This window comes from Chiloscyllium plagiosum, unplaced genomic scaffold (genome assembly GCF_037043375.1).
Source record: "Chiloscyllium plagiosum isolate Xiang-an unplaced genomic scaffold, Cpla_swu_hap1 HiC_scaffold_8, whole genome shotgun sequence".
Lineage (NCBI taxonomy): Eukaryota > Metazoa > Chordata > Chondrichthyes > Orectolobiformes > Hemiscylliidae > Chiloscyllium > Chiloscyllium plagiosum.
The window spans coordinates 52902685-52917215 of record NW_028270146.1 but is presented as its reverse complement, the minus strand read 5'-3'; the positions used below and the strand labels follow the sequence as shown (position 1 = coordinate 52917215).

Genomic DNA, 14531 nt, shown 5'->3' with positions numbered 1-14531 from the left:
TTTCACATCAAACTAATAAAGGCTGAGTGAGTGGGTAGAAAGGTGTCAGAAAGCATATACTCTGTCAAAGTTTCCACTTGGATTGGAAATATAGAATTTTTTTAATGTATGGAGAACCTGGATATCCTTACAGATGAACCAAAGTTAATGTGAGCATGTAACAAATAGTTGTTCGCTTTTATTATGGAAGGATTAGAGTCGAAAGGTGAAATGAGCCTTACTGCAATTGCTTAGAATCTTTAGACTATAGCTGGAGAACTACATTTTGGTGCTATTACCGAGGGAGGGATATGCTTGCCCTAGTGGGAGTGTAGCAAATGCTCACTAATTTAATTTGTGGGATGCAGAGATTATTCTATGAAGAGAAATTGAATAGATAATGCTTGTGGTCCATAGAATTTGGTGAAAAAGAGGTGATGTTATTAAAAAATGTGATAGAATTGGAAAATGTAAAATTGTTACTGAGTTTAATGGGATAGATGCTGGGAGAATGGCTTCCCATTGGTGAGGAGACTAAAACTAGGGATCATAGCCTTAGAATGATTGTCAGCTGTTTAGAACTCGCAGCGCTGTGAATCTTTGCAGCAGTTTTCACTCCTGGGAGCTGTGGGTGCTCAGTTTGTAAGTGTGTTTGTGTGGAGAAAGGAAGCTGAAGCTTGCAAATATTAGTAGAAGCAAAGGTTTGGGGTGGGTGAAAATTTAGGCATTGTGTATTCAGTGCTTAGTATGAATAGGTTACCTGGCCTGGGAGGCTTTCTTTCAAGGTTGCTGAGGAAGTGGACTTTAACAAGTCTTGTGCTGTCTTTCCTAGATTACGATTTATTTAGAGTTGTGGATCTTTGTAATTCTGCACTTCTGAACATCTACAGCCCTCTATTGTTGATCAAGAGAAAAATTGATAAATGCTTGGGTACTGGGGTTTATGGAGACAGTGGGAGAAGTAAAAGATCAGTCAATGATCTTATTCTACCACTCAATAAAAACAAAGAACCAAATTATCTCTTCCTACGCTTATTTCTTATGTTCTTGTATGACCATAAATATTTCATAAATGCTGAACAAAGAACTAAAGTAAGGTGTGATTTTTTTTTTGTTATAAGATAACAAAATTCAAAAGTTTTGTAATAATTAAGATGCACCCGGCTTCTGAGATTTATATTGTTCGTTGATTTACTTGCCCCTTATCCGTAGTCTATTGGCACCCCACAGTGGATTTTAGTAACCAGTGCTTGTGTTTTCTGTTTGGAACAGTTTTACTGCATTGCATTTCTTTCTTAGGTTTGCTGTCTATGTTTTTAGGCTGTGGAAATCGTACTTTCCACTTATTTTGACTGTTTGTTTGGTTAAGATGAAAAACATTTTCAACTAATTGGTCTTTAAATTTACAGATTCAACAATGGTTGTAGATTTTCTTTTACAACCACTTTGTGAACAAATGAGAATTTCCATGTTTTCTACTTTGTAGCTTGAGTTTTAAATATTTTCTGAAAGCTATTTTGTATCTTTTAGCCGTGAAAAGTTATGGATCTGTATGGAGTACTGCGGAGGTGGATCACTTCAGGATATGTACCATGGTTTGTTGCTTAAGTTCTCCTCATTGTCCAACCACCTGTTCTTCCCCTCTCTCCTTCCACCCTGCCCCCAAAAATAAATAAATTGCTGTCCTGTTGGGCATTTAATTTCCATGTTAAATAATCAGTCAAGGCTGTTTTGAAAATCAACGTTTATAATACCTTTTTAACTAATCCCACCAAAATAATGCATTTAATTGCTATTTGTGAAATATCTATGCATTTGCCTATTTAATAGTGATTTTATTTTATAGTAATTTATCTTGTGAATAAAAAGAAAGGGACTGCCAATGTTGACAATGCACTGATCAATCAGCATCTGTTAAAGAAAACCAAAACAGTTTAACATTTTGAGTGTTAGAATGGTCTTTTGTCCAAGATGTTAGCCTGTTATCTCTTCGGATGCCGACTGTCCTATTTTCTTCTAGAATTGCAGGTCTATAAAATTTCATTGTGAATCGCTTTAAAAATGTTTGTGTATTATTTTTCATGCCATTTTACTCATTCTTGCCCAATTATCCCTGATATTTCTCTCCCTCACCTCCCTCACCTCCCTCACCTCCCTCACCTCCCTCACCTCCCTCACCTCCCTCACCTCCCTCACCTCCCTCACCTCCCTCACCTCCCTCACCTCCCTCACCTCCCTCACCTCCCTCACCTCCCTCACCTCCCTCACCTCCCTCACTCACTCACTCTCTCTCACACCCACTCACCCACTCATTCGCCCTGGTTTAGAATTTCTTCTTTGGGTCCAATGCCCTCTTTGCATCTGTTCCTGTATTGCCAGCCACTACACTCTGCCACTCATCCCAACTAGCTTTTTTTTTCCACCTGTCTCTCGCTTAGTTCCCTTTCTGCAAGACTAGCATTATAGAAATTTCATTTGTACTGACTTGATTGTACTTTAAAAGGAGTTCTCCATATTCTGTTTGCCAAAGTTTGCAGTAGACTAATTGTTCATTGACTGAGTAATGAAGTTATAAAATGCTTTGTTTTACAGTAACTGGACCCCTATCAGAACTACAGATAGCTTATGTTTGCAGAGAAACTTTGCAGGTAGATTGTGGTTTTTCTTTTATTTTGCATGTTAAGAATTTATTGCCAGCAACTAGAACAATGCGTTAGCATAATATTAATCTGAATGTGAGTTGCTGTTCTTGGGGAAAAAAAAAGTCCAGAACAATTGCAGACCATTAATCCCAATGTCATTCATTTATATCACTTAATCAGTTATTTTGTTTACAATTATTAGTAATTTTGAGCAACTATCACTGAGCATAGATTTTCTGATTTCTCACTAATAGTGAGAAGTTTTGTCTGTCACCTCTTAATACTTGGAAGATAGATAAATCATACCCTTAAGATGAATCGTATGTTCTGATATCCATCATGCAGCAACATGGCAAGGGTAAACTCACCCAGACATTGCACACTGGTTGGGTTACTGATCTGAGAACTGAGAGTGTGACTTCTGGGACACTGAGAAAGGAGGCAGTTGAGGTGTGGCCTGATTAACATTTGAAATTGTGAAAGGGTTTTATAGGATTGACATTTTGTTATGATTTCTGAGGGAAAACCATGAACCTAAATGTCAAGATTTGGTGCGTGAAACCCCCCCCCCCCCCTCCCAATAAAGAAATGACCAAATGATTAAATTTTTTTGTATCTTTAGCTTAATTTATGTTCAAATAAATGGAATTTACAACGGAATTAACAAGCAAATGATACTTCAAATAAAAACAAATTTAACTCTGTATTCTTAAGACTACCGTAAGCATCTGCATCACACTGTACATAAGTGTGACACCATATCTCTTCTTTTTCAGACTTAACCTTTGGGGCCGAGGATCTCTAACATTTATTTTACTCAAATGAGTCAGTCTTTAGGTTGTGTTCACTGGCAGTTGTATTCTGAGGTTCTCGGATACCGTTAACACTGAGGGGCTCTTATGGTGCAGTAGTAGTGTGTGAGGTCTCTGTCTTTGAACGAAGAGGCCTAGGTTCAAGTCCTGCTTATTTTAGAGGTGTGAGATCACAACATCTCTGAACAAGTTATTAGAATATGATAGCTGTGTCCAGATGCAACACTTCTTTGTATCTGCATCTCTGTGCTGATTTCCCCTTTTGCCTCATGCTGCTTTATGGCTTCCAACCATATTACTACTGGTCTTAACACTGGTTCCTATTGCTTCCAGGTAAAGTCACATGAGCCAATATTTCTTTTTATCCAAGAAACTTGTAACTGATTTAAAAAAAACTGTTAAAATTCTTTTTGAAACATTCTTTAACAACAATTAACAATTCTACCAATGTTTTAAAGAAATAACAATTTTCCACATGTTCGGTCAGGACATAGATGCCACAGTTTTGAAGGATTATAGAGAGACCATTGGTATTGAGTTTAACATTAAGGTAATCATGCCTCAGGCAAGGTTGAGAAAGCGGGAACTTTGCTGTGACCCCAGCCAGTATGGGAATTGAACCCATGCTGTTAACATTATTCTGCATCACAAACCAGCCATCCATCAAACTGAGCTACCTATTCCTCTATTGCTACCCAGATCGAATTGTGATGATAAAAATGTTTCCCAGCGTAATTTCTAATTAACAGCTGTAAAATAAATATTATTAAATTCAATATAGATTTGAGGCAGTTAGATTTTACTTGGTTAGAATGCGGAATTCGCTACTGTAAGAAATATTGAGGTCAAAACATAGATATAGTTATGGGAAATCTAGATAAACACGAAAGGAGCAGGTGATTATGCATAATAACAGATGAAGTAAGATGGGAGAAAATTTGCGTGAAATATAATTAAAGTAAATAGCTGCCAATATTCATTTTGAAGATGGTTTATCTGTCCAGTCTCTTTCATTTTTTTTTGTTTAAATGACACCAAAAATTATTGTCTTAAATACGATGCTTAGATAATCAGGATCCCCTTTGACACATTTCTTCTTAGCTGTGTAAATTTCATGCATTGAGCATTTAAGATTTAATTAAGCACCGTAACAATTGTGTGAAAGGTAAAATAAAATGAACTGAATTCCAGAGATTATTTTTCATGAAACAATGTTAGTATTGAAGTCAAGATGCAAATAAGTGAATGGTTTATTGTCACATATCTAGAGTATACAGTGAAAAGTGTTCTGTCACTACAATCCGGTGCTACTTTGAGGCATAAAAGAATAAAAAAGAAGGTACTTAAATAGAGTTAATTTTCATTAGCTGGGGTCCCAACACAGCTCCAGGACTTCGGCAAGGTCTCTGCAAGGTGCCAGCTCTGGGCCTATTGCAGCCAGTAGTCCCCGCTCCTCCACCGTTTCAGTCGACAACTTGCCGTGAGTCCCTCAAGTCAGCAGGTGTAGCAGCATTTGTGGAGAGAAAGCACAGTTGATGTTTCAGCTGCAGTGACCCTTCTTCACAACACTTCAGTGACTAGACTAATTGTTAATTGTTTGATGCTTTGAGTTGCTAAAGAATAAATCATCAAATATCATCATGCTGAAATCGGACTGTCCTTGAGCCAGACCACTAGCTTGTTTGATATTTAATGTATAAGGAAGTCATTTAAGCCCTTAAGGGAATAGCATCAAAATCTTAGTTGATTACTTGGAAAGATTGAAGATTTGAAAGGGGGGGGGGTATCTTGGAGAAACCAAAAAAATGGCAAATTGTGTGTAAAAGACAAATCTACAGCATTATTTCAGAATGTGCTGTAAATTATAGCAACCTAGAAATTATTCAAGACAAATTTTGAGATTTATCTGGCTTCAGGTGCGTTTTAATCTTTTCAAGATGGTAGTAGAGTCAAACCGTTCAGTGATTATGATAGTTGAATGGGATAGAGTTTTCTTCTTATGATGGATTAGGCACGTGACCAATGGTTGTTCTCATCTGTACTTCTGTTTTACTATTATGCAGTTTATTATTTGTGCTTGATGGTGCACAACATGTTTTGTAGGGTCTGGGCTATTTACACAGTAAAGGAAAAATGCACCGAGATATAAAGGTAAGCCTAAATTTGCATTTTTGTTGTAAATTTCCAAAAACTGAAGACTTTTCATTATCAAATCAAACTGTATATGCCACATGTCAGAGTGGAAATTAGCTATATGATCACCTGTGTTGCTGAGCAACCTGATTAATTGTTATGATCTAATGGGGTTGTGTGCTGTAAATCAAAACATGTAATTCCCAGAGTTGTAAACATAGTACTCCAGTATACAGTACTTGAATTTCAGACTAAGGTTGATAGAAGGCACTGACTAGGTTTTCAGATGAAGCAAAAATAGCACTAATAATTAAAATCCTGGTTTCCTTTTAATCTCTCCTGCACAACAAACAAAGAAGTAAAGTAGATTGGTGAAATTGGGAACTTGCGGAACGTTTCGGAGAACATCTCCGGGACACATGCACCAAGCAACCCCACTATCCTAGAGCTGACCACTTCAACTCTCCCTTCCACTCCCCCAAGGACATGCAAGTTCTGGCCTGCTTCCACCGCCAAATCCTAGTCACCCAATGCTTAGCGGAAGAATTCCTCATCTTCCACCTTGGGACCCTCCAACATAGGGCAATAATGTCAGTTTCCTCATCTCCTTTCCCGTCCCTTCCCCTCCCCCCACCTTATCCCAGATCCAACCCTCCAACCTTTTGAACTGTCCAACATGTCCATCTTCCTTCCCAACTATCCGCTCCACCCTCCACTCCGACCTATCACCATCACCCCCATCCTCATCCATGTATTGCCTTCCAAAATACCCCCCAGCCCCAGCACCTTTATTTATCTCTCAGCCCCCTTTGCCGCACCCCCCATTCCTGATAAAGGATTTGTGCCTGAAACATTGACTCTCCTGCTCCTCCGATGCTGTCTGACCTGCTGCGCTTTTCCAGTGCCCCACTTTCTGACTCTGATCTCCCAGCATCTGCAGTCCTCACTTTCTCCTTGTGAAATTGGGAAGTCCAGTTCAGTGGTCTTTGTTTCGCAATTCCGATGTTGAAGTGATCCGACCTGAGTAAATGAGGCCCCTCGTGTTCATTGGTCTTTCTCTGGAAGCTTCCACTGGTCGGTGAGAAATACAGAGCAACTTCCTCACTTGGGAAATGCCTCCTGTATCAATTCAAAAGTCACAGCTACAGCTACTATTGCAGGAATGGGTTTTCTTCAAGTTTAAACTGATGGTTTCACTGCAGAGAACGGCTTCTACTGGGGAGAATAACAGGACAACCTTTTTTAGTCTTCTCTCTGTTTGTGTCACTGTAATTTTGTTTTCAGTTAGCGGAGAATCAATTAGCTTCACTTCTGAACAATTCCTTGTTCCTGTTCATCTGCAGGATCGCATAGCAAAAGAAAGTTCACAATAATTATTGAATTCCTTGCTGTGAAATTATGCAGCTATTGTGGTAAATCTGTTTTTAAAGTCAGGTCTTTCTCATGCAATCCATGGTTTTTGAAGACAAAAAGAAAAAGGCTTATTTCTTAAAATTTTCAAAAATAATAAAAAGGCATTTGCTTGTGTATAACCAGATCAGTAGTGCATTGGCAGAGGTCTGGAAATGGTCGGTTCCAACCTACTTGGAAAAAATGAAGTTTAAAAAAAATCCGCTGAATGCTAATTAATTACTACTTAATTTCTAAAATTAAATGTTTTCTTTTAGGGGGCAAATATATTACTGACTGACCATGGAGATGTAAAGTTAGGTGAGTATGACCCAGGATTCCCAACATTGACATAATTTGGCTATTTAAAATTTTAAGGCTAATGGTAACACATCTAGACACCAAATTATTTTTTGGTATTCCTTTAATGTAAATATGATTATGTAGTTTTTTGGTTGGGCATGAAAAATTAAGGCAGTTTTTGTGTTTAAAACAAAATCTTTGTTTGAGTAAATATGTGTTACACTATACTATATGGTGTGAGAATGGAGGTTTTTGCATCACAAGTTCATTTTCCTTAGCTTCCTGTGGGCTACTCAAATCAAAATGAGAAGAATGGACCACTAGCCAACCCATTTAGAGGAAAACAATTGTTATACAAACTATAAGTTGAAGAAAATATTGGCACCCAAGATTACTATTGAGTGGTCATTTTGAAGAAGAACATGGAAATTTTGATATCTGAAATGGAATGCATTAAATCTTTTTAGTGTACCAACCAGCTTTTTCAATTAATTATTATAGCAAAATTTCTGGATACTGTGTATAAATTAAAATGTAGAATCCCAACAATGAAATCTTTGCAAAAAAACTTTGTATGTGACATGATGACAGACTGTACATATAGCAAGTGATCTGTTATGCTGTTTAGCCACATAACTAGAAGAATCTTGAGTTCACTTGTGCAGTTCTGCTGAATTAACTGATCACAACTGGGTATGGTTTAACACCAACCACCACGGTACCAGGAAATTGCATGCATAAATAATGCTGTACAGGTTTGGCTGTGTTTTCCATTGTAATTTAACCGTATGATAACCACAGGAAGGATGTGCTAGCTTATACTCATTCCTTCATTGAAAGTTTTAAATTGACGTCAATCAATTAAAAATATTTCTAGCTTGGAAAAGTTTTGTAAAAGATACTTTTGCTTTGCTCTTGTCCTTTTGTCATCTTGTCCATTCTATCCCTATCATACAATCACTAATCGACAACAAGGTCTCTTTCACTGGTGCTCTTAGATTAGTGACTAGAATGTAGGCACATGTGGCTGAATTGCAATTTGCTCTAATTTTATTTTCCTGTTGAAAGTACAATTGTATTGGATGTGTTTATCTTCTACTATCCCCTTTCTCATATTCATTACTAAGATATACTTTTTTTTCATTTAAAGCATCATCCTTCAAAGCATTGCAAAAATGTTGGAATCTTCAGTCGAAAGAGAATTTGGCTTATTTATTAGTTGCAAGGAGTGTCACACACACTGAAAAGGAATATGTTGTGGTAGGAGAGAGGATGGATTCTGCGTCTGCGGAGAGTTGCAACTTGTGTAAAGTAAACAAAAAGCAGTGAGGCAGGAAGGGACAGAAAGCTTAAAGATAATAGGGCTGATGAAGGACTTATGCTCGAAGCGTCGAATCTCCTGCTCCTCGGATGCTGTCTGACCTGCTGTGCTTTTCCAGCAACTTACTCTCTACTCTGATCTCCAGCATCTGCAGTGCTCACTTCTCCTCAAAGATAGTAGGGCATTGATTAAGTAATAGCCCAAATCTTAAAAATAGGTTGGCTTGATCGAATAGTACAGATACATTATTGTGGACTGATTATGTTAGAAACTAAATGTTCCAGGCACCCTAACATTTAAAAAGAACTGGTAAAATGGAAAAGAGATTTGAGGTATGCAACTGAAGAAGGAAATAAATGTAGTAAAAGGTGGAGAAAATATTTATTTAAAAAATTAATACATAGATCCGTTTATAGGAGCTAAGAAACAGCAATGTGCAGAAATAACCAAACTGAGTGTTAATGAGCAGGCTATTACTTAGTAAGTGATACTGCTGATAACCCCTTCCATCACTTTCCTGATTGAGAATAGACCGGGATGATTAATAGCTGGGTTGGACTTGCCTCTGTTGTGTGCAGGGCATACCTGGCTGATTTTCCACATTGGGGTAAAAACAATGACTTGAGATGCTGGAAACCAGATTCTGGATCAATGGTGCTGGAAGAGCACAGCAAAATCGACATTTCGGGCAAAAGCCCTTCATCAGGAATCGGGGCTTTTCCCCGAAACGTCGATTTTGCTGCTCGTCGGATGCTGCCTGAATTGCTGTGATTTCCCACATTGGCTAGTAGAAGCCAATGTTGTAGTTGTATTGGAACGGCTTGGCTGGTGGTGCGGCAAGTTCTGGTGTACAAATCTTCAGTAACATTCCTGGAATATTGTCAGTGCCAGGAGAATATTCCCCTGGCTGGAACTTGTAGAACTAGGATCACAAACCTGGAATAATGCTTAAAAATTGAAAGAACTGCGGATGCTGTATATCGGAAACAAAAGCATAAGTTGCTGGAAAAGCTCAGCAGGTCTGGCAGCATTTGTGAAGGGAAATCAGAGTTAACGCTTTGGGTCCAGCAACCCTTTCTCAGAACTGATGATAGCTAGGAAAATGTGGTTTATATGCAGAAGATAGGGTGGGGGGGGAAGGGATAAGGAGTAAATGGGAGGCAGAGATAGAGCCCAAAGAGAGAGAAAACAGTTGGATAGACAAAGGTGTTGGTAACTATCTAGCTGGGAGGGTGAATAGCTGTTAATGGAGACTGTTAGTGGTAGTGTGTAATGGCAGACTATGTAATAACAAAGCCTGGTGTGTGTGGTAGGGGGCTAGGCCATGAGGGCGTTCAGACAGTATAATTGTTGAACTAGGTATGAAGTCTGGAGGGCTATAGGTTCCCCAAGCAGAAAATTAGGTGTGCTTCCAGCTTCGCTGGAGCACTGCAGCAAGCCTGAAGCAGAGGTGTTGGCCAGAGAACAGGGTGGTGTGTTAAAGTGAAAGGCAACTAGAAGCTGTGTGGTGTCTTTTTTTGCGGGCAGAAGGTCTGCGAAGCAGTCACCCAGTCTATGCTCCGTTTCCCTATTGTAGCCACGTTGTGAGCTGCGAATGCAGTAAACTGGATTGTACGCTGCTGGATTAATGCTCAGCAAAGGCCTCAGATTAATGAGTATGACAAACGTCGTGACCTTGAACATTTTCTTCCACTGCTTCCGGGCCCACTTTATTCAATCAAGGCTCCCACCCATTAACCAAGGACCCCTTTTCTCACCTACAATGCACCCCGTCCTCCTGGACATCCCATGCTGGCCTGTTACCCGCCCTTGACCTCTTCATTTATAACTGCCATGACATTGACTGCCTCAACCTGTCCACCCCTCTCACCCAGTCCAACCTCCCGCCTTCACAACGCGCAGCCCTCCGCTCCAAACCCAACCTCACCATCAAACCTGCAGACAAGGGCACAGTAGTAGTTGGTGCACTGACCTCTACACCGCTGAAGCCAGGTGCCAACTCGCAGACACCACCTCCTACTGCTCCCTCGACCACAATCTCACCTCCCATTACCAAACCATCTCCCAGACTATTCACAACCTCATCACCTCTGGGGAATCTCCCATCCACAGCCTCCAACGCCATTGTCCGTGAACCCCGTACCACCTGAATCTACAGCCTACCAAAGATTCACAAACCTGACTTCCCCAGTCGACCCATTGTCTCAGCCTGCGCCTGTCCTACTGAATTAATCTCTGTCTACCTTGACACCGTCCTGTCCTCCTTAGTCCAGGAATTCCCCATTTACATTCAGGACATTACCCACACCCTTCACCTCCTCCAAGACTTTTGTTTCCCTGGCTCTCAATGCCTTATCTTCTCCATGGACATCCAGTCCCTGTACACATCCATCTGCCACGGTGTGAAGGCCTCCAAGCCCTCTGTTTCTTCCTCTCATGCTGTCTCAAACAGTACCCTTCTACCAATTAACCTCATCCAACTGGCTGAACTGATCCTCATCCTTAACAACTTCTCCTTCCAATCCTCCCACTTCCTTCAAACCAAAGGGGTAGCCACCGGCACCTGCATGGGACCCAGCTGTGTCTGCCTCTTTGTGGGTATGTGAAACAGTCCATCTTCCACAGTTACACTGGCACCACCCCCCACCTATTCCTCCGCAATATTGATGACTGTATTGGTGCTACCTCATGCACCCACAAGGAGGTTAAACAGTTCATCAACTTCACCAACACCTTTAATCCCAACCTCCAATCCACCTGGACCATCTCGGACACTTCCCTCCCCCTTCCTGGACCTTTCCATCTCCGGCAACTAAATAACCAAGGACATCTACTACAAGCCCACCGACTCCCACAGCTAAAGTGCTGCTTCCCTGAAAGGTACATTTGGACCTTTGGATACTGAGGACAGAGGAGGTAAATGGTCAGTTGTTACACCGTCAGCAGTTGCAAGGCAATGTGCTGTGGGGTTCTGGGGGTGCTGTTGGGAGTGGGCCAGGTTTGAGGGTTAGGGCAGGTGAGTGGGGCTAACTGAATTGCTCCTCAGAAAGATGATAGTGAGTGGATGGGCCAAATGACCACCTGTCTTGTATATATATGAATCTATATTCAAGACAGACATCAAAGGATTTTTGGATACCAAGGAAGTTTAGGGGGATGGGAATGGAGTGGGAAAACAGGGTTGAGGTATAAGTTCACTCATTCACTAAATGGCTGAATGGGTCTCAAGGCTACCTCCTGTCCCTGTTTCTTTAATTCTGAAGTACCTTGGGAAATTTCTTACACCATCTTGAGAGAGCAATATTCCATAAGATGGACAAAAAAAAATTAAAATAGAGATTTGCAGTTGTAATAGTAACAACACTGTCTGTAAATTATGGCATTGTTTATCCACAATTGAATGTGGAAATTTGTATTATTTCACCAATCTGCCCCAGTCCCTCTCCCCGTGTGCAAGCCTCTGCAGATGCAAGCAACACAATACCTTGATCACTGATTTTCATACAAACTTAAGCTATTTTCACATTGTTTTCTTGCCATTCAGTCAAAAAATAAAAATGTTCAGCCTTATTGAATGAGTTGTATGACTCCTCTCACCATGAAAATTAAACATTTTAAAATTGCACATTTAAAAAATTAGTAATTTTATTACAGCAAAAGGTTTTATTAACTGGCACCTATGCGACCAGGAGTGCACTGGTTGATCAAATATTTTGATTGATTGTGGACGACTTCATCAATGTAAAAATGCACACTAAATAATAGAAACATAATGCAGGGGATATGCACATCACTACTATATTTATGACAAATAATAATGCAACTTTGTCATCAATAAAATTTATTGGCAGTAACCACTCTGACATTGCGGGGAAATGTGAGAATCCAGTAAACGTCTGGTATTTGAGGTATATACGTTTTGCTCATTTGTCGAGGGTGGTGGTTCTTGGGTTTTTGTTAAAACAAAGTTTGCTGTACTTATTTTGGTATTTTAGTTTCTTTAATCCCATGTCCGTGCCCAAACATTTTTCATTTTCTATACAATACACTTTATTGCTTGCTTGCTTACTTACTGCTTTGCTATTTTTGTGAATTCTTCAAACTAGTTAGTTGATAAGTCTATCTTCCCTCATTTTTGGATATTACAGATCCCCTACAGTTGGCGGCAACAGTTCTGATCATTAGTTATTGAAAATGTAAGAAGTTGAAGCTAAAATATGTTGATTTTTTGCATTTCAGCTGATTTTGGTGTTGCAGCAAAAATAACTGCTACTATAGCCAAGAGGAAGTCCTTCATTGGAACCCCGTACTGGTAAATAAAATTATTTCTACCTAGTGTTGTATGTGCAACTTTAAGGCAATTCCTCCAGTCTGTCACTATATGGTACTGTCATAAAGATAGTAAGAATGCAGAATAAATCCAGAAATGAAATGAAATAATATTCATATTTGTGGTGTTTAACTGGAAGGAGCTGTATCTTGTTAAAACTGCATTACATTTTTAAAAAATCTTAATTCACAGTTTATGGGTGCCATTGACTACTCCAGCATGTAAAGCTCATCCCTAATTGCTCCTGAGAAAGAGATGAGCTGCTTTTTTTGAACCACTTCGTGATGGCAGTGTGGGTATGTTCATAGTGCTCTTAGGAAAGAGATTCCAGAATTTTAACCCAGCAACAGTGAAGGAATCGTGACTTAGTTCCAGACCAAGATGGTGTGTGCCTTGAAGAGGAACTTGTGTTTGTCCTTCTATATGGTACAAGGCACAGGTTGGGAAGGTGCTGTCGAATGCCTACTTGAGTTGTTGCAATGCATCTTATAGATGGTGTAAGTTGCTTGTAGTCCTGCAGATTTATTTCCTTCAATTGCCCATTCAAATTTTAAAAATCTTATTTCTGCTTCCAGCTCCTCCATGGGTAAACTAGCCTGTCTATTCCTGTTTGCCATTCATTCAATTTTGGAATAATTTATAAATTTTGAAATTTTGTTCTGTAAGAGTTATCGATGGGACAAGGGCAGTTATAATGCGATTAGGTAAGCCTTAGGATGCATAGAATGGGGTTGCAAAATGCAGGGGATAAGGACGATCGAAATGTGGAGCGGGTTTAAGGAACAGATATTGCATATCCTTGATAGGTATGTCCCTGTCAGGCAGTGGTGGTGGGGGGGGGGGGTAAGTGATAAGGTAAGGGAACCGTGGTTTGCTACAGAAATTGCATCTTTTGTTAAGCAGAAGAAGGAGGCTTTATGTGTTGATGAGACAACATCGTCTCATCTGAACCATGGAGAGTTACAGATTAGCTAGGAAGGATTTAAGGAGAGAGTTAAGAAGAGCAAAGAGAGGACATGGGCAGTCTTTAGGAGGTAGAATAAAGGACAACTGAAAGCTTTCTGAAGGGTATGTGAGGAATAAAATGATGCCTAGGGCAATTCAAAGACAGATATAGGAAGTTGTGTGCGGACTCTGTGGAGATCAGAGAGGTGCTAAATGAATATTTCTCATTGGTTTTCACTCAGGAAAAGGAGAATATTGTAGAGGACATTGAATGAGATATGAGATATTAAACTAGAAAGGACTGAGGTTAGTAAGGAAGAGGTGTTATCAATTCTAGGAGTGAAATTAGACAAGTCGCCTGGGCCGGATGGGATTTATCCGAGGATTCTCTGGGAAGCTAGGGAAGAGGTGTTGGAACCTTTGGATTTGATCTTTGAGTTGTCATTGTCTACAGGTTTAGTATCAGAGGTCTGGAGGATTGCAAATGTTGTGCCCTTGTTCAAGAAGGGCAGTACAAAATGACCCAGGTAATTATTGACCAGTGAGTCTTACGTCTGTTGTAAGAAAAGCTTTGGAAAGGATTATAAGGGGTAGGATTTATAATCTAGCAAGCAACAATTTGATTTCAGATAGTCAACATGGTTTTGTCAAGCGCAAGTCGTGTCTCTCAAAACTCA

The 14531-nt window shown here is 39.8% G+C and overlaps 1 protein-coding gene across 1 annotated transcript in view; it reads left to right on the top strand.

Moving 5' to 3' along the window:
• Nucleotides 1-14531, top strand: part of map4k5 (mitogen-activated protein kinase kinase kinase kinase 5) — a 192339-nt gene that overhangs the window by 96460 nt on the left and 81348 nt on the right. The window contains exons 4-8 of the mRNA XM_043697612.2: nucleotides 1510-1574; nucleotides 2572-2627; nucleotides 5537-5584; nucleotides 7234-7276; nucleotides 12819-12891. Of these exons, the coding sequence (XP_043553547.1) occupies nucleotides 1510-1574; nucleotides 2572-2627; nucleotides 5537-5584; nucleotides 7234-7276; nucleotides 12819-12891 (285 nt within the window). The remainder of the gene's footprint in view (nucleotides 1-1509; nucleotides 1575-2571; nucleotides 2628-5536; nucleotides 5585-7233; nucleotides 7277-12818; nucleotides 12892-14531) is intronic.